The following is an 18,810-nucleotide window of genomic DNA, read 5'->3' as shown; positions in this document are numbered from 1 at the left end:
TTGTTGCGATGGGGCTGCAACCAAAGCATGTGAAAAGTAAGATCCTAGATCATAACCCATGTGCAGAGCCAATGGATAACTGAAAGTACCACCTACAAAGGAGATAAGCATTTTTTTTCAAAGAACAAATCATTTCTGCATATCCGAAGCAACAAGAAGTGGTCGCTGCCCTAGCAGAACTAAAAGTTCTAAAACCATCTTAAAACACGAAACCAACTCCCATAGGTGTTATTCTAATGGTGAGTTCCTAAGTCTACATTGAAGGCTCTATCATGACATCGTTAATGAAAGTTTTATTGTTTATGTACGGTTCTTTCGTATTTTACTTCATGGGTTTTAGAAGTAAGATAAGGTTATGAAATGGTCCTTGCCTATTGTTGTGCAGTAGTTTTGTTTCCTTGAAGGCTCTTTGTACACATGTTTAATGTAGAAAGAATTCTTTGGCATAGAGGGACAGTTCCGCAGAGTTCAGGGGAGAACTTCCCAAGAACATTAGCCCGTGACCATTATTCTAGACAATTCAAGTGATATGATCCCAAAAGTCATGATATGTCTTGAAGAAATTATACTCCTTTTCCTTAACGAGTTTTCGTAAAGTTTCTCATGTAAAATTGTAATGAGGCAACAATGTGCAAGTGCATTAAGTGGCAATAATATACCCTTTGTCCATATTTTTTATTATTGATTTTTTCAAGTTCTAACGAGGCACACATTTGTCACGGTATTCGTCTAAGGGGGAGTGTGGGAGTGTTAAGAATTTATCAGTTAGAGGATTGATGAAATCATACCCCCTCCGTAAAAAAATACAACTATAGGGTTAGCGCCAATCGAAACTAGTTTAACTTTGACCAAGTTTATAATAAATACTATGAATATTAAAATTTACTATGAAAATACATTTCATAAGCAATCTAATGTTGTTTATTTTATATCATAATATTAATACTTTTTTATATAATTTTAATCAAAGTTTAAATTGTTTGACTCATCGAAAAATAAGAATTATATTGAGTATATATATATATATATATATATATATATATATATATATATATATATATATATAGACACACACACACACACACACACATACATATACCAAATATGCCTTAGAAACTTTGCATATATAAAAGGACTATATGTATAAATGACGACCAAAGTGATAGCCTCCCCCCATATACTTCTCTCTTTGTGTTCTCGCGTGATGTTTTTAAGGATTGAGCAAGAGAGACGAGATTTATTTACAACTCCTACATGCCTTATTCTTTGGATCAAGGACTGAAAAATGGATCTCGCAATCGGTGCGGTAGACGAATCCTCAACAGTTACCCAATCTTTCTCCGCTCTGTTATGCAGCGTGCGCGTGCGCGCAATGGCGCCGTGCGGTCGGGTCGTCCGGGCGGCTCGTGACGACTGGAAGTCAGTGTGTTTTTGGTGCCACGCGATCGAATGGAGAGTGGAGACCAGTGGACTTGTACCAGTACCATATCGGCACGCGTTTGCAAGACACAAAGACCGGTCGGCCGGCACAATTTTAATGCCCGCTTGGCCTCACCGGAAGCTAGCGGCAGATCCAGAAAATATTTGAGGGGACTAAACAACACTGTTACTGGATCTTAAGTCTCAGTCCTTCTACACTATAAAACTTTATCTAAAAATTCATGGAGGTTCCACTATTTCGGTATGGGTAGGGGGCTTAGCCCCCCACCCCCACCGTTGGTCCGCCCCTGCCGGCAGCGCGGCACGTCCGATGCGTACTTGAGCAGCTTTAACCGGCCATCAATCTCCAATTAAACCTGCTTAATTACACGCCATTTCCTGGCCTCTGGGTTTCTGATCCGCCAAGCAGGAACAGGGGGTGCAAATTATCTGTGATGTGCATGTGCAGAGAAAGGCCCAGCTCGCTCGGTGTGTATCCAAATCCAAGGGTCGGCATGCAGATGCAGTGCAGAGCTGTACAAAATAAACGTCAAAACCCAGCGCGCGGTGCCTCCCTGCGTCGAAGCAGAGCTGCCGGGCAGTGCAAGGATGGTGTCATGTGGACCGCGCCTCGTACGTGCATGCATGCATGTCCCCGTCGGAGCATGGCGTGGTGGTTATCATGTGGTGATGCGAGCAATGCACGTTAACATACTGCGATTGATACGGCCAGCATCTGCATCTGCATCAGCACGTACGAGAGCCCCATACCAGGTGCAGCTTTTGCCTTGCAAGCATTGGCGACGACGTCGACCCGACGAGATGGATCGGGCCAGCACCAGCAGTCCGGCCGGCGACCGGGCAGCAGGCGCAGGAGGACGTTGGAGATTCTCTCCAAGCGGCTCAGCTGCGACGCACGTACTACTACGCACCCGCAGCAGGCTGGTGGCCCGGCCGTGCACCGCCACATCATCCGGCCGGCCGCCAATAATGCGCGCGGTGCGCGTCGCGACACCGCGGTCCGTGGCCCTGCGCTGCGCGCCCGCCGGGCCGATCCGCCGCGCATGGAAAGGGGCGCCCGTCCCGACCCCGATGACGTGGGCGTGGCATCCCGGACACCGGACCGGATGAGGCGCGGTGCCGTACCTCAATTCCGGCCGTCGGTCGATGGAGACGCTTGCGGTTGCAGAGGTGGCAGCCGCAGAGCTCCCTACACCACCTACGAGTACTACACTGTGTGCTCGCTCGCGTGCCATGGCGCACTGGCACCGCCCGCGCCCGGTCCCCCACCTCTCACCCCGTTTGCCACCAGCGTACGCCGCGCGTATGGCCCGTTCGTACGTTCCGGCATTGTAAAGGGTACTACTCCGTAGACTACTAGTACTACTGGCACGAGGCAGGCAGGCAGCCAGGCTGTGCATGCGACGGGCCTGGCCGGAGGGCATGCGGGCAACCAAACGCGCCCCGCCGCAAAACCCTAGCTCCGACGACCCCCCCGCCGTTGCCGTTGCCGCGGCCGCCAGAACCTGCCATGGCTTCGACGCATGCTCTTAAGAAGAACTACCGCTGCGACCGCTCCCTGCAGCAGTTCTACACTGGCGGGCCCTTTGCCGTCGGGCTCGCCCCCGGCGGTGATGGCGAGGGCGGCGCCGAGGCTGAGGCCTTCCTCGCGTGCGCATGCGGTGGGGAGGTGCGCGTGGTGTCCGCCGCGGACGCCTCCGCCATAGGGGAGCCCGTCGACGGCGACTCGGAGGCCATCACCGCGCTGGCGCTGTCCCGCGACTCACGGCTCATCTTCGCCGCGGGCCACAACAGGCTTATTAGAGTCTGGGACCTCGCATCCCGAACATGCATACGCAGCTGGAAGGTGAGTATTGAGCTGTCGTGTGTTTCGTGGTGCTCCCTGGTATCCACATTGCTGTGCACGGATTAGTGAATTCGACCACAGGAAAGCAATTTTATGTGAATGCTGCTAGATGATGACCCTGTATCTAGCTATAAAGTAATCCGGAGCTAATTCACGGCATAACAAAAATCTCGGAGTTCTGGAAGTAGTTTCGACAGTTTGAATGTAGTGCACGGCATAACAAGCAATTTTAGGAAGCTTGTATCCTTGTGTGAATGTCAGAACTGTCAAATGCACATATTCTAAGCTATCCAGCTCCTCATCCTGGAACATTATTCGTTTGATATCTTGGTTACAGTGTGTTGGGTAGGGAACTAGGGATAGGGGTCATTGCCTCATTGGTATAGTAACAGTGGGAAATTAAATGGATTGAAGTTTTAGAAGCTTCTCAAGAGCTTTGCTATTAGGCCCCGTTCGCGTGCCCTTAAACCCGGCTTGATCCGTTTCTTTTTTCATCCGGAACCGTGTTTTTCTCTCACAAATCCCTCCAGCATTCCTCCAAACCATCCAAATTCCTCCAGAATTCCTCCAAGCGAGACTCTACTAGTTTCCTTACAAAAAATATTTTATCGCACACTTCTAGAATACTGGACCTCATGTACTGCTTTTCATAAATTGTGATTTGTGCGAAGTTAAATTAAATGTGGATGTTGTAATTTAATGTCTTAGTTTTACCTTCATATCTTTTTCTGGTTAATTGTGCAAAGATAAAGGATACCTTTATTATTTCCACTAATCAACGTGATGTTATAATCAGACATACCAATTTCTTACAGGGCATGTGCACAACTTTTCAATTTTTCATTGTTTGATCTTCATCCTGCCATACTAATTGTTGTGTTAATTAATTAGTTAACTTAGAGACTGTATGGCTGATTTACCACTACAGGCCAACATCTTTTATACAATTAAATTTTGCTGATGCCATTATGTTAATACGATGCTAGTTTACTGCCATTTGAGGTAAACTAATGTATTTAACTTATGCTGTACAGGGACATGATGGTCCTATCATGGCCATGGCATGCCATGCTTCTGGTGGTTTGCTTGCAACTGCCGGAGCAGACAAGAAGGTCTGCGTATGGGATGTGGATGGTGGATTTTGCACCCATTTCCTTAGAGGCCATACAGGCGTTGTGACGACCATTATGTTCCACAAAGATCCAAAAAGTCTTCTGGTGAGGACAATTTTTTGAAGATAAGGAATTGTGCTTTTATTGAACTGGATCGCTGAAAATGGCTCTGGGAGCTTGTTAGTTCAAATCAATGTATTACTTTTACTGAGCTCTACTGGTCCCCCCTCCCTCCATGTATGCAGTGTATTCCACTTCCTTTTGGTGAGCCCAAGATAATCTTTGTGTGCTGGATCTCCAGTTGTTTTCAGGAAGTGAAGATGGCACTGTGCGAGTGTGGAACCTTGAAACTAAAAAATGTGTTGCTGTGCTTAAAGAGCATTTTTCAGCAGTCACTTCATTGACATTGTCTGATGATGGACAAACATTGCTGAGCGCTGGGAGGGATAAGGTATGAGTGGTCTCATGTCTGTTATGTATTCTTGAGCTTCCATTCTGCTATCATTACATATGTTTTAAAGTGAAACATTTATACTTCTCTTGTACTGAAATATATCCATAATCCCTACGGTAAAAAATGCTCGACAAATTTGACTTTACAGTCTTTGATGTCTATCTTTGTCCAGCCATTTTTTTCTAGAATATATTCTTAAAATCCTTCAAATTAAAAGATTTTGCAGATATTTTGATTACAAATCTACACATATAACTTACATGTTTCCAAACTGAATAATGTAATTGTTATTGATGTCTTTAGTTTTTAAGGTTTGACCAAATTTTGTCTTAAACGACATGTTTTTGTGACCGGAGGTAGTATATTCTTAGGGCTCCATGAGCTCTTCAGAACTATATAGAGTAAGTTGTGGGGCTCAAAACAGTCAAAATTTACTGGAAGTGTCAGAGGTTGAAACTTTTCGTCCCATTTTGTATGTGGACCTTTGTGCTCAAAAAGTGGTGGTCATAGGAGTACCTGTTTTGCTTGAATTTTGATATTTCTAACATAGGAGTTTACTGTGGTGTGCATTTTCTGTGTGGAGTTACTGGTAATTCTGAATATATGGAACATCTGCAGATTGTTACCGCGTGGGATATTCGTAAGTACAGCTCAAAGAAGACAATACCGACATATGAAATGATAGAAGCTGTTTCCTTCATTGGATCAGGAAGTGAGTTCTTGGCTTGTTTGGGCATAGAAGTGGCAAATATAAAGGAGAAAGTGTCTGGTTATTTTCTTACAGTTGTTGAACGTGGGGTCGTGCGTATTTGGTGCTTGGAGAGGTACGTTAGTTTGCATTTATATCCTACTTTGTTCTTTGCATATTTCCGTAGTACATGCAATCAATGGGGCCTGGTGCAGTGGTGAGAGCTGTCTCACTGAGTCACCAGGTCGTGGGTTCGATGCAGCCTCTCCGTAGATTTTGCGGGGGAAAGGCTTGTCTCGGTTTATCCCTTCCCCAGACCCCACTCATGTGGGAGCCTCCGGCACTGGGTCTGCCCTTTTTTATGCAATCAATGGCTTTTCTGGTCTTCTATAGTTGTCTTTGCATATTCGAGCAGGAAACATCTGATGTAACTGTTAACTCAGAGAACGAGGAAACAAGAAGGGGCTTTACATCTGCTGTTATGTTGCCAAATGATCAAGGATTGCTATGTGTTACTGCTGATCAGCAGTTTTTGTTCTATTGTCCCAAAAGAACTGATGATGGGACCTTTGAACTGTCCCTATATAGACGACTAATAGGGGTATAATGATGAGATTCTTGGCTTGAAGTTTGTCGGGGAGGACGAACAATATCTTGCTGTAGCTACCAACTTGGAGCAGGTGAGCTATTCGTAAATGATGTCTGCACAGTTCTTGTTGGCTAATGCACTTGAAACTTATGAAACCGTTACCTACATATTCAGGTCCGTGTTTATGATGTGGCGTCGATGTCATGTTCTTATGTACTTGCTGGCCACACCGAAATAGTTGTTTGCATTGGCACCTGTGTCTGCTTCTGGGAAGACAGTTGTTGTAACTGGGAGCAAGGATAATACTGTAAGTAAGGATAATACTGTAAGTTGTGATGTCTGGACCTGAAAACTATGTTGACTTACCCTAACGTTTTTGTTTGTGGTTTCTTTTGATAATCCTCACTGCTGTTGAGTACATTCTTGTGCTGCTTTTCCTATTTTTGAGTGTGATCTTTTGTACACAGGTGAGGTTATGGGATGCTGAAAGAAAAAAACTGTATTGGCATTGGCAAAGGCCATCTGGGAGCTGTTGGTTCTGTTGCCTTCTCAAAGAAAACAAAGAACTATTTTGTTAGTGGCAGCATAGTTTTTAAGGCGTCGCCTAGGCGACTAGTTGTCCGGGCGGATTTTCAAGCGCGGCGTCGCTGTCGCCGCACCGTCCCGGCGTATGGCGTCGCCTTGCGGTCGAAGGCGTCGCCTAGTCGTCCTTCTCGCTGAGGCGGACGCCGCGGACGTAAAAGGCGCGGGGAAAGAGCGGCGCCGCGCGCTCGAGCGGGCGGGAAAAGAGCGGCGCGACGCCCTCGCGCGGGAAAAGCAGCAGCGCCGCGCCTACACCTCCCGCCAAAGCTCCCAATCCCCATCGCGTCTAAGAGAGCGAGAGAGGAGAGGGAAAGGAAGGAGAGAGGAAGAGAGGAGAGGGCGGCGACGCACCTCAAATCCGGCGGCGGCGGCGGCGCAGGCGACTGCCCCGCGCAAGTCCGTCCCAGTCGCGCGAGGCCGCCCGTCCGCGCGACGCTGCTCCGCTGCTGAGGCCGCCCGTCCCGTCCGCGCGAGGCCGCCCGTCCGCGCGACTCTGCTCCGCTGCTGAGGCCGCCCGTCCCAGCCGCGCGAGGACGCCCGTCCGCGCGAGGCCGCTCGTCCGCGCAAGTCCGACTCCGGCGCCGTCCACTTCTGCTCTGCTCTGCTCCGCGACGCGCGACTGGCAGGTATATCCTCCCCTCCTCTTTCCTCTGCTGCTCGCTGCGGCTCTGCTCTTCCTCCGCAACTCTGCTATGCTCCGCGACTCTGCTCTTTCCTCTGCTCGCTGCGGCTCTGTATGTTAGAGTATGTGTATGGCGTCGCCTCGCCGCGCGCCTAACTCGCCTAGGCGTCTGGAAGGGGGTGGAGCGCCGCACCTCGCCTTACCGCCTTAAAAACTATGAGTGGCAGCAGGTTTGCTCTTCAGTTTCTGTGATCTTTGTTTGTCTGAAGTGACATCAAAATTGAAGTGACACCAAAATTGTTATTAAGATTATCTTTTTGTTAGCGATCGAACCATCAAGGTATGGACCTGGGACGATGCCCTTGGTGATGCTGAGGATGAAGTCCCTCTTAAAGCAAAGGCTGTTGTAGCTGCACATGATAAAGATATTAATTCTCTGGCAATTTCACCTAATGATGGCCTTGTTTGCAGTGGTTCTGAGGTAAGATTGTAGCATGATACTTCATCTATTCCAAATTATAGGTCACTTTGGTTTTGTCCTAAGTCAAACTTCTCTAATTTTGAGCATGGTTATTGAAAAATTCATTATATCTACACCATTAAATTTGTTTCATTAAATCCACCAGAAATGTCTTAATTATATATTTTTTTCCTAAAACTTGGTCAGAATTTATAAATTTGGCTTAGGACCGAGCTAAAGTGACCTATAATTTGGAAATGAGGGTGTAGTTCTTTTAGATGTGCTTTTATCTGGCTTACATCATGTGATTTTCATTATATATTATCAAATTTTGTTTTGTAGGACCGAACTGCTTGCATATGGCTACTCCCTAACCTAGTGTCCTCTTTTGTCCTTCAGGGGCACAAAAGAGGAATCTGATCAGTTGAGTTTTCTCCTGTTGAACCATGTGTCATGACATCCTCTGGTGATAGAACAATCAAAATATGGTCCATTGTTGATGGCTCATGCTTGAAGACATTTGAGGGTCATACATAAGTGTTCTGCAAGCTTCTTTCCTTTCACGTGGAACTGAAGTTGTTTCTTGTGGTAATAGAAAATAAGCTGTTCGTCCAAGTTATTATCTTGAGCCTTTAGGGAGTCTTGTTGATTCTGTTCTTCTTCTTCTTCTACAACAACAACAAAAAAAAAAGCCTTTAAGTCCCAAACAAGTTGGGGTAGGCTAGAGTTGAAACCCAGCAGAAGCCATCAAGGTTCAGGCACGTGAATAGCTGTTTTCCAAGCACTCCTATCTAAGGCTAAGTCTTTGGGTATATTTCATCATTTCAAGTTGATTCTGTTCTTCTGATGTTCCTAAATGTAGGAAGTGATGGTCTAGGGAAGCTATGGACAATCGAGACAAATGAATGCATTGCTACTTATGATAAGCATGATGGGAAGGTATGACATCATTGCCATGCATGAGGGAAGAGTTCCTTTTCTGTCTCATTGCTGGAGGGGACTCAAACTCACTATTATTTGTTCCATGGGTCTGGGCATTGGCTGTTGGCATGAAAACCGAAATGGTTGCTACTGGTGGAGCCGATGCTGTCGTCAACCTGTGGCATGATTGCACCATGGAAGATAAGCAGGAGGATTTCCTTAAGAAGGCAAGTGAAACATTCTGTTACGCTTTCAACATATATAATTGCAAGTAGGATGCTTGCTTTTCTATCTATCTATCTATCACGAGCAATGGCGTCCTGGGGCCCGTGCGGGCAGTGCGACCGAACTGGGCCCCAAAAATTCATGGGCCCTAAAATTTACAAAGTATCCTAAGTATATATAATAATTGTGGGCTTGTTTTAATTAGTAAATTAGTCACAGGCCCAATAAACGTGGCCTCCTACTCCTACCGGAGAAAAGCACCACACATTGAGTCCACGATCGTGAGTCGGAAAAGTCTGTGGCTGGCGATTCTTCTTCACGTAAGTTCCTAACCCTTCGTGAGTTCGTGGCTTCGTCGCTTGGACTTGTTCCTCGCCCTCGCCGTTGTTGGTCGCTCGAGAGTTGAGACCTAGTCGCAATCCCAGATGGCCGGACCCAGATCGGAGACGCCAAACAGAGATCATCGCCTGGTATAAATTCCATGCCCAGCCCCTATTTTATTTAGTTAATCTTTTGTGCATTGTCTTTGTACACAAATTGATCTAGTGTAATTATATTGTTCCAACTTGCAAGCCATGTCTTCTTCAAAACGGATTAGAAAATATGAATTGGGAAATCAAAAGCGTAAGAAAAAGCAAAGAATCGAGGAATTAACTCGATCTCAGAAAGGATCTATGGAGAGGTTTAAAACTCTAATTTAAAACTGCAATAACCTGCTGCATCTCGTGTAGGAATTATCATGTGGATTTCGGTCTATTTGTGGTCTGCTTATCAGTAGTAATTGCTAGCACATTCTCCAACTAATCACCATTCACGTTTCAAAGTTCCGAAGAAAAAAAAAATTCGGGGTTCGGCGTGTTCGGCTCGACTTGTCTCGCTTGTATCAGCTTGTTTCAACTTATTTTCTCTCACAGAACACTGTTGAATCAGCTGAAACCAGCCCGAACCAGCTGGTACACAGCAGTTTTGTGTACCAGCCGAAACACTATTGTCACATCCAACAACTCACCCATGCAGGATTATCACTAAACTTTCATGTTCACGTTGGCAGGTTGCTCACTCTCTCCTGTTTTCAAAAAGCTGACGTCCTTCTCCAAGCAGTAAACCACCGCTCGTCCTCTCTGCCCGCGCTACAGTAAAATTTGGAGACCACACGGCGCATGCTCACTGACAGGCGGGCCTGGATGCCCGCGTAGAGAGCCCACCATGGAGCAGACCTGCATGAGCTTCATGAAAAGCTCGTTGCCTGCTGCTGCGTCGTGACAAAAGGGAAAGACTTTTCTAGTACTCGTCCCCTCTCACCTCTCTCTCTCTCTCTCTTCTCTCTCTTGCCAGGGGACCACACCAACAAGCCAGCTGTGTTTCTCCCGTTCAATGCATGTGAAAAGGCTACGGAGTAGATGTTTGATTGATAATAAGCTTTACTCCCTCCGTCCAGCAATAACATTAAAAAAATTTCTCAAAATAAAGGGTCACAATGCAGGCTATCATATCCACGTGTCAGACTGAGCAGCCGCAAGTGGGACAAAAAAAATTAAAAAAGTTCACTTGTGTCATCAAAATAAAAAAAAATCAACCGAGGCTGTCTGGACGTGGACTCCGGATGCTCCCAGATGCTTCTCGTGCAGATCACGACAATAAAAAATCCCCTGATTCACCGGTTCCACACGCTGCTGCGTCAATCAACAGTGACAGTGACAACAGCTGCACTTTTTAGAGTAAGAATTGTAATTTGCCAGCTACAATATTTTTGCCCATTTGAATCTCACATGCATTTAAATTGGGACGGAGGTAGTAGACGATACTATTTCCTAAACCACAAACTAATTTGTATTTTGTTTGCATCATATTATTTGTATTGATTTTATCTACAAAATAAGACCCAAATTAAGCTATAATTTTTCTAAAGAAAAATAAGTGACACGTAGGGCCCACATGTCCCTCAGTCACTGTCCACTTTAGCCATTGCTCACTTCCGGCACGCCCCTGGTCTGCATCTTATTCTAATCCATGGTTATCCATGAAGTGTTCAATCTTTATTCGTTCGGGCGCAACTAATTTGCATTTTGATTTTATCTACAAAATAAGTACATAAATTATACTTTTGTACTAAAAAATAAGTGGCAGGTGGGCCCCACATGTTTCTCAATTTTTAATTCACCCTTGCCAATGAAAGCCACAAACGCAATAACCTGCTGCATCTTGGGTAGGTGAAAATATCTAAACACTATTCATATGACTAATGATTAATTATATGGTGCAAACGACCAGCCACAAAAGGCCAAACACGCTTCATTCATGTACTTCGTTTGCCAAAAGAGGACTACCAATCCAACAGTCCATGGCGCCACTTGTCGCTGATCTGAGGTATGGGTAGCCGTCACCCCCTATGGGGCAGCTATCAGCCTATCCCCCATTGTATATATATATATATATATATATATATATATATATATATATATATATATATACATATATAGGACCGGTGAAGTAGTACTACTTATTTGGCCTTTATTTGATATTCGCAGCAGTAGTAAGTGATTTTAGATGTGTGCAGCCTTATCATGTAGTAGTAATTTTGAGTTTTGCCTAATGTCGTTTTTTCTTTTTCTAGACTAGTGTCAAATTTTCGTCCACACTAGTAGTATGGTGAATTTTGTAAATTCAAATCTCTAGATTAATAATAAAACATGCTGATTTTAGTAGCATCATAGCCATCTGTAATCACCGATCATGAAGATTAGGAGTAGCATCAACATCTGTATGTTCTTAGTCCACAGTAACAAAAATAAGCATTCTGAAATCCACAAGTCAAGTTTCCAAAATACACTATGCGAACATCAAGTAGTAATTATTTCAAACTTGCATTGATCACCACAAACGACAGTGTGGTGCCTCCGTTATTTGAACGTGAATAACAAATAAATAAAATTTACACTGAAATGAGCGGAAATATGGTTTGATATTTATTTATAAGCGCTAATAAGTGTTATGGTTAATTGATGATAAATACTACCACGTTGCTTATATATATATTGCTGGAAGAAAAACTGTGAAATACCTAATGTTAGAACTGATGGATGGGTACCTACAATTCTAAACATATAGAAGAGGTAAAGTTGCTAATAAGTGACTTGCTGAATGTTCTTATTTGAACTTCGTCGAATTTCTTTTAACTTGTTGGCATTTGCAGGATTCTTTGATAGAACCACATGAAAATGTTATGAAGAAGAAGACTATCAGTCCTGTCAAGATCATGAAGGACACCGGTTCGGCTGTCCTAGGCACTGCAGACAAGCCAACTGCTCCCCGTCACCTCTGTAAGACATAATTTGCTGCTCTTCCTTTTTCTATTTGATTGAAGATCTATTACACTGTTATATAAGTTTTTTTTAATTATTTGATTATTTGATTTGAATGTCACAAAACATATCGTAAAAAGACAATCAAATGGAATAAATATAATACAAAACTGTTGTATGAATGTTGTCTTGAGGAAATGAAATTTTCAGAAAAACTATCATACAAGGTGATAGCACAAAAACTCCACGGTAAAAGACTACCGTCTGATGAAAAGAATGTAGGAGAGAAGATACTTTCTGCAAAAAGAATTTACACTTTCTGGAAAGAGAAAGTGGAGGCAGTACCAGTTGCTAACAGGGACAATAAGTGGTGGGACAAAATCCTAAAGGTAATTTTGCTTTTTCTTTTAAATCTTTAGAAAAAACATCTAATATTTGTTTAATATAAATAAGAATAATTTTATTTATTTTACAGAAACGTAAAAGCACACCTGGATACAGAAACCTGAAAGATCGCCCACCAGAAAATCTAGAGTTCCTTGAAATTATGTTTGGGTCACGTGCAGGAAAGAATGTACCTTCATGTGCCTCCTGTAGTGCAGTCTAGGCACCAGCCTGGTGTCAGCTCCAACAACTTTGCCTTCTCTGGCCCCGTTCGGCTTACCCCATATCCGGCTTGTTCGGCTTCTTTTTTCAGCTGTAACAGTGTTTTTCTCTCACAACAATTCAGTCAGAATAGTGTTTTTCAGCCAGTTTCAGCCAAAATTCAGCAAGCCGAACAGGGGCCTTATTCAGTAAGTATTGCCAGACCTATGCTTCATCACTTGATTTTTGTCTAATTTTGTAACCTCTGATGCATCAATTGTTTTTGTCTACTATTCAATATTTTATATCGTTGACTTTGGAATAACTGAGTTTGTAAATGACAAGGTCAACTTGTCTAGGATCCTAGCTCTTCAGACTGGCAGGAGCACACTGCAGCCGAGGGGAAAAAGTTAGTATTTTTTTAATTTCTTTCTTTCATTAACTTCATTATAAGCTCTTGTAATTTAAGTATTTCATGTTTTGATTTTCTCTTTATTTGGTTTGCTTTATTTTTTCCCTTTCATTTTCTAGGTACTACTACAATAAGAAGACAAGGCAATCAAGTTGGGAGAAACCAGTTGAGTTGACTGACACCTTTGGAGGTTAGTGTGCTGTTTGCTTATAGTCATGCAGCTTAGCCATATGATTTTGATCTGTTTAGCTAGCCCTATGCTTGTGCCTGATATCATCTTTCACTAAAAAGTTCAAGAGTTCAATTCCCAATGTGCTTTTGTGCACAAATTCATGCACACTCTTTGGCCTTTTTGCGTTATTTTGTGCTTTCTATGTATTTAGATTGATTCTTTAAATTCGGTTAAGCAGCACTTGCAAAGGACCAAGAAATCATTCTTGTTTCTTTTTGCTTGATTTGAGGGAAGTTCATTCTCTAATATAAGTAATGTACTTAATGTGTCCTTGCTGTATTAATTTGCATTTCAATGGGTTTTGTTAATTTAACAGAGGGCTGATGCCTCAATCGAATGGAAAGAATTTACTACACCTGAAGGACGAAAGTAAGTTTATATTGGAATTAAGTGCCAATTGAGATATTTTTATTTATATGTCAATATGGTAATGAATCCTCCATTTTCTTTCCATATTTTGACTGTTCTATAATTGAAGGTGCTATTTCAACAAAGTGACCAAGCAATCAAAATGGACTATTCCTGATGAGTTAAAGGTTTTCTTCTTGCTCTTCTTTTCTCCATCTATATTTGTTTAATCGAAAATTACATTATTGCTGCAATTATTTTCTCTCTCAGGTTGCACGTGAATTGGCAGAGAAGGCATCAAATCAACAACCTGAGCGAGAATCAGGAATAGCTGCTAGTGCTCTTGTCGGATCTGCTGCCTCTGAACCTTCTACTATACCTGCTAATCAGTCGTCATCTGCTGTTGGTATAATTGCTCCCAGCTCACATGATGGGTCATCAAACTCTGTTCCTCCTGGTGCTGCCCCGTCACACAATGTGGAGAACACTTCCAGTTCAATTGTTGACGTGCAAAATTGTGGATCTAAGTACCTGCTGTTGTTCCTGTTGCAACAAGCACAGAAGTTCCATTAGTTGCAACAGATGCAGGGGCCAGCAGGTTTTCGCACATGTTTACCTTTTTTCATCCTGTAGTATATTCTACCTGACGTTCAATTGCCTGCTAATATGCTTATTTGTTGAACATTGCAGAAACAACAATGAAAGTTCATCTCTGACCACTGAGGCTGACACAGAGGATGGTACATCTGCTGAAGATTTGGAGGTATGTTTACTTTACGCGTGTTGTTTTGTTTCATAAGATTTGCAAGTGCTTCATAGTTGATGTATTTATACTCCTTTGCTAAATCTTGTCCAAGTCAGTGACCCCACATTTTAACAATTTGTCTTTGGTTGCCTTTTTGTTATAAACTTTGCAGTTTTTGCACCATTTCAATTTGTATGTGAATATCCTTGTCAACATCCTTGTGGAGCCTGTTTTTACATGCCTTTTAGCACTGCATTTGTTTTCCTTTGATGGATGATAGTATTTTGCTACCATTAATTGTAAAAATCTATTTCCTTTGATGAAAAATGGAGTAACTAGACACACTTGGAACTTGGCACATAATGTATATTTCCCCCCTTCTGACATTGTGATCTACAATTATTGTGGAACACTTATCTGGATTTTGGATGCTTGGATATGGTCGATGAAGTTTAGGCAATGACAAAGATATTTGTAACAATGGAATAGAGCTGAACAGATTGTAGTGGTTCTTGTTAGGAGAAGAATTATATGTAACATGGGAGGTCCATCAGAGATAGGTATGTGTTACTAGATTTTTTTTCTTCCCTGAAACAAGTGCATTGCCATGGCCCTTTTTGTCGATAGGAGCAAGACACAACCTACGTAATCCTAATAAATTGTGTACTCGGTCATAGTTTAGTCAGGATTTCTGATAAAACTAGATCCATCGTGGAACTGAACTTCTTGATAAATCGATGTCTCATGATGACTGATGACTGAACTTGTGTCCCTTGCCCCAGTCCTTTTGTTTGACATTGCTATTACCTTGTGAACCGTGACTAGAGATGTGCAACAGTGATAAACTTAATATAGATGTGTTTTGGACACCAGGGTTTAGTAGATTCCTTACTGATACAGTCCAGTTGCATCTTTTTTGGTACTCATTCATGTTTCTTCTTAGTTGGCATTTAGAGAAAGCGAATTACGAGTGTTTAGAGGGTACTAGAGACGCTATAGTGTGAAGTACCGTTACTCAGTATATGGAAGGAACTACCTAAGTTACTTCAGCTTCCTTTTCTTGGTAGAAATTACTGGTAACTAGGTATCATACTGAAGTTAGATATTCTCTCCATCTTTTTATTTCAAAAAGAAAAATCATGGATACTTGAAAGAGAGGGGGAGGGGACATCTATAGTCCCAGCTATATAGTTTCTACTTTGATGGAAATTAGAACGATTTTAACTGGACAGTCCTTTTTTCTGTGGATGAAACCATATTTTCGCACTTATATTATCTCTTTTAATAGTGGCTAGTGGACTTAACTGCTTAGTTTTCCCTCTCTGTAACATGAATGTTGACGCCGCTTCAACATGCTACTCTATAGGAGGCCAAAAAGACCATGCCAGTTGCAGGGAAGATTAATGTCACTCCACTGGAGGAGAAAACAAGTGAAGAAGAACCTGCAGTCTACGCCACTATGATGATGGTGAGATGGCTCGAAAGAAGCAAATTATAAATTGGATGTTTGCTCATGATTTGGCAACCTCATTTATATTTTTGATTTGTAGGAAGCAAAAAATGCGATTCAAGTCCCTGCTCGAGTCAGTAAATGTTGAGTCTCATTGTCTCTACTTAACATCAACCGATGAAATGTGTAACACTGTTATAATATTTTCACACTATGAGAGTCATTATAAATGACAAAAGATATGTGATCTGTTCGCTTAAGCTTATTCAGAACTATTTTTCACCCATGAAATAATATTTTCATCTCATAATATTTCAGCATAAACATTAGCGAACAGGCGACGGTGCTTTGAAAACTCATCTCATCGCAAGCTAACATCCTGTTTCTGTACCTGCAGTTAGCGAGTAGCTTTTGCTTTACCTAGGAAGATGTGTCACTGAGTTCTTTCTTTGCCACAAGTCCAGGGTCACGTTTAGTTGGCGTCGGAATTGGCATTTGCACAGTATTTGATGTGACGGCAAATATTGTAGCAATTTCATTTATATTTGTGAATTATTGTTCAAACATTGACTAATTAGGCTCAAAAGATTCGTCTCGCAAAGTTCAATAAAACTATGCAATTAGTTTTTGATTTTATCTACATTTAGTACTCTATACATGTACCATAAATTTGATGTGATGGAGAATCTTTTTTTTATATAGTGTCAAAGTTGGGAGTTCGGTGGGAACTAAACATGGCCTCGAGTGCTTCTGCACTGCCAGACGAGGCCTCCGCTGCTCCTGCAAGCAACCTGACACGCTGGGGATTTGGACACTGGATGCTGAGATGGACGCTATGGCTACTAGCCAGCGTATAGCGTTGGGCACGCCCAAGCTCCAAGCAGTACTCTAGCCATTTTTACATTAGAAGGCTTCAACTTTCGGTATATGTGCAACTTTATGTACTTTTTTTTATCTCGCACCTTTATGTACTTGCTTACGGTACTTCGTTCCCAAATTATAGAACGTACAGTAATTAACATGCATGGATCCTGATCCTCGACCATATCTGCTGACAAAAAAAAAAGAATGTAGTCCTATCATATTGTAGTACATGATCGATCGAATACAGTAACATTTCTTCGACGTACTGTACTCGTCCAAACAGTAACCATACATATTGTAGTACACGATCCTTGTGCTTGAGCAGCTTTAACCGGCCAGCAGTCGCCAATTAAACCTGCTTAATTACACGCCATTGCCTGGCCAAGCAGGAGCAGGAGGTGCAAATTATCTGTGATGTGCATGTGCAGAGAGAGGCCCAGCTCGCTGGGTGTATCGAAATCCAAGGGTCGGCATGCAGTGCAGTCTGCAGAGCGGTACAAAATAAACGTCAAAACCCAGCGCGCTCACGCGCCGGTGCCTCCCTGCGTCGAAGCAGAGCTGCCGGCCAGTGCGAGGACGGTGCCATGTGGACCGCGTCACGGGTAACTAAACAGTCGAATCAAAAGCACACCACCTCGTGCATGTTCTCGCCGGGAGCATGGCGTAGTGGATTCCTAATTCCGTCCTCCCCGCCATGTGGTGCGTACTAGCACTAATAAGCTAGTACAGTGATCAACAAGTTGGCGAGCAATGCACGTAACATAATGCGATTGAGACGGCCCCTGCATATGCACGAGGAGCCCGATACCAGGTGCAGCTTTTGCCTTGCATGCATTGGTGACGGCGTCGACCCGACGAGATGGATCGGGCCAGCAGTCCGGCCGGCCGGCCGGCGACCAGGCAGCAGGCGCAGGACGTACGTTGGAGATTCTCTCCAAGTGGCTGAGCTGCTACGCACGTACGCACCCGCAGCAAGCTGATGGCCCGGCCGTGCACCGCTACTAATGCGAGCGGGCGCGGCGCGCCCGCCGGCCGGGCCGGGCCGCCGCGCATGGGAAGGGGCGCCCCGATGGCGTGGGCGTGGCAGCCCGGACACCGGAGCAGGCGCGGTGCCGTACGCGCCGGGCGTCGGTCGATGGAGACGCTTGCAGTTGCAGAGGCAGCCGTAGGGCTCCCTCCCTACACCCTACTGCGTGCTCGCTCAGCCGCTCGCGTGCCATGCATGGCGCACCGGCACCGCTCGCGCCCCGCTCCCCACCTCACCCGGGCTGCCACCAGTGTACACACCGTGCGTATGGCCCGGGCCGGCGCCCTGGGGCGCACATACGTTCCGGCAGTGTAAAGGGTACTAGTACTACTGGCACGAGGCAGGCAGGTTCTACAACGCTTGGGCCCTGACAACGATGGTGTGCGCTGTGAACGGTAGCATCGCCATCACCGGAGAATCTACCAATAAGGATCAACTTTATTATACGAGAAGAATTTGCTCAGATCCTTCCAGAGTTTTAGTAGGTGATTCTCTATGAAATCTAATTTTTGTGAGAGATGTGATTCTAGGGCTAAAAGTGATTTTCTTTGATTATTTAGCATAAACTCTTAAAATCACGATAGGAGAATCACTTTCAAGAATCAGGAGAAGCTACTTTTTTTTTTAAGTTCTTAGCCTTTTAGTTCATTTCAGAGAACCACTTCACGGAATCAGCATAAAACCACTTCTCTCCAAAAAAACTGTTTGGCAGAGCTCCTGCTGAATTCAACGGACAATTAGTTTTGAGAGCTATGCCAAACAAGGCCTTATTGAATGGATCCCAGGTCGCCCCTTAGTTGACAGGGATTCTACCTTTTTATATAATGGAAAATAGTCCATACACACCCAATGTTTAAACTTATTACAAGTTCTAAACTAGAGACTAAGAGGGTACACAAAAGACCA

General features: G+C 43.8%; 1 protein-coding gene, 2 long non-coding RNA genes and 2 pseudogenes across 7 annotated transcripts; all 5 read left to right on the top strand.

Annotated features, from left to right (window-relative positions):
• The window catches only part of LOC136497202 (protein TORMOZ EMBRYO DEFECTIVE-like), a 76,105-nt pseudogene extending 62,680 nt beyond the window's left edge, over nt 1–13,425 (top strand).
• Nucleotides 2,722–6,764, top strand: LOC136497200 (protein TORMOZ EMBRYO DEFECTIVE-like). Of its 4 annotated transcripts, none has more exons than XM_066492982.1 (7): nt 2,722–3,286; nt 4,321–4,503; nt 4,700–4,849; nt 5,471–5,676; nt 5,984–6,220; nt 6,304–6,436; nt 6,597–6,764. In XM_066492982.1, the coding sequence occupies exons 1-5, from the start codon at nt 2,951–2,953 to the stop codon at nt 6,033–6,035; spliced, it is 927 nt and encodes a 308-aa protein (XP_066349079.1). In that variant the 5' UTR covers nt 2,722–2,950; the 3' UTR covers nt 6,036–6,220; nt 6,304–6,436; nt 6,597–6,764. The 4 variants fall into 4 exon arrangements, with proteins under 4 accessions (XP_066349079.1, XP_066349080.1, XP_066349078.1 ...); XM_066492983.1 differs by having other exon boundaries at nt 6,304–6,454; XM_066492981.1 differs by having other exon boundaries at nt 6,304–6,764.
• On the top strand, nt 6,845–11,365 carry LOC136497201 (protein TORMOZ EMBRYO DEFECTIVE-like; annotated as a pseudogene).
• Nucleotides 13,416–14,344, top strand: LOC136497203 (uncharacterized). The gene is made up of 4 exons (XR_010769241.1): nt 13,416–13,428; nt 13,787–13,839; nt 13,949–14,006; nt 14,089–14,344. It is a non-coding gene; the product is annotated as an uncharacterized lncRNA (long non-coding RNA).
• On the top strand, nt 14,339–17,058 carry LOC136497204 (uncharacterized). 2 transcript variants are annotated; one of them, XR_010769243.1, is made up of 4 exons: nt 14,339–14,416; nt 14,509–14,581; nt 15,930–16,031; nt 16,716–17,058. It is a non-coding gene; the product is annotated as an uncharacterized lncRNA (long non-coding RNA). The 2 variants fall into 2 exon arrangements; XR_010769242.1 differs by lacking the exon at nt 16,716–17,058 and adding an exon at nt 16,114–16,671.
• The last annotated feature ends 1,752 nt before the right edge of the window (nt 17,059–18,810 follow it).

Source organism: Miscanthus floridulus, chromosome 12 (genome assembly GCF_019320115.1).
Source record: "Miscanthus floridulus cultivar M001 chromosome 12, ASM1932011v1, whole genome shotgun sequence".
Lineage (NCBI taxonomy): Eukaryota > Viridiplantae > Streptophyta > Magnoliopsida > Poales > Poaceae > Miscanthus > Miscanthus floridulus.
This window is presented reverse-complemented; position numbering and strand designations above follow the sequence as displayed.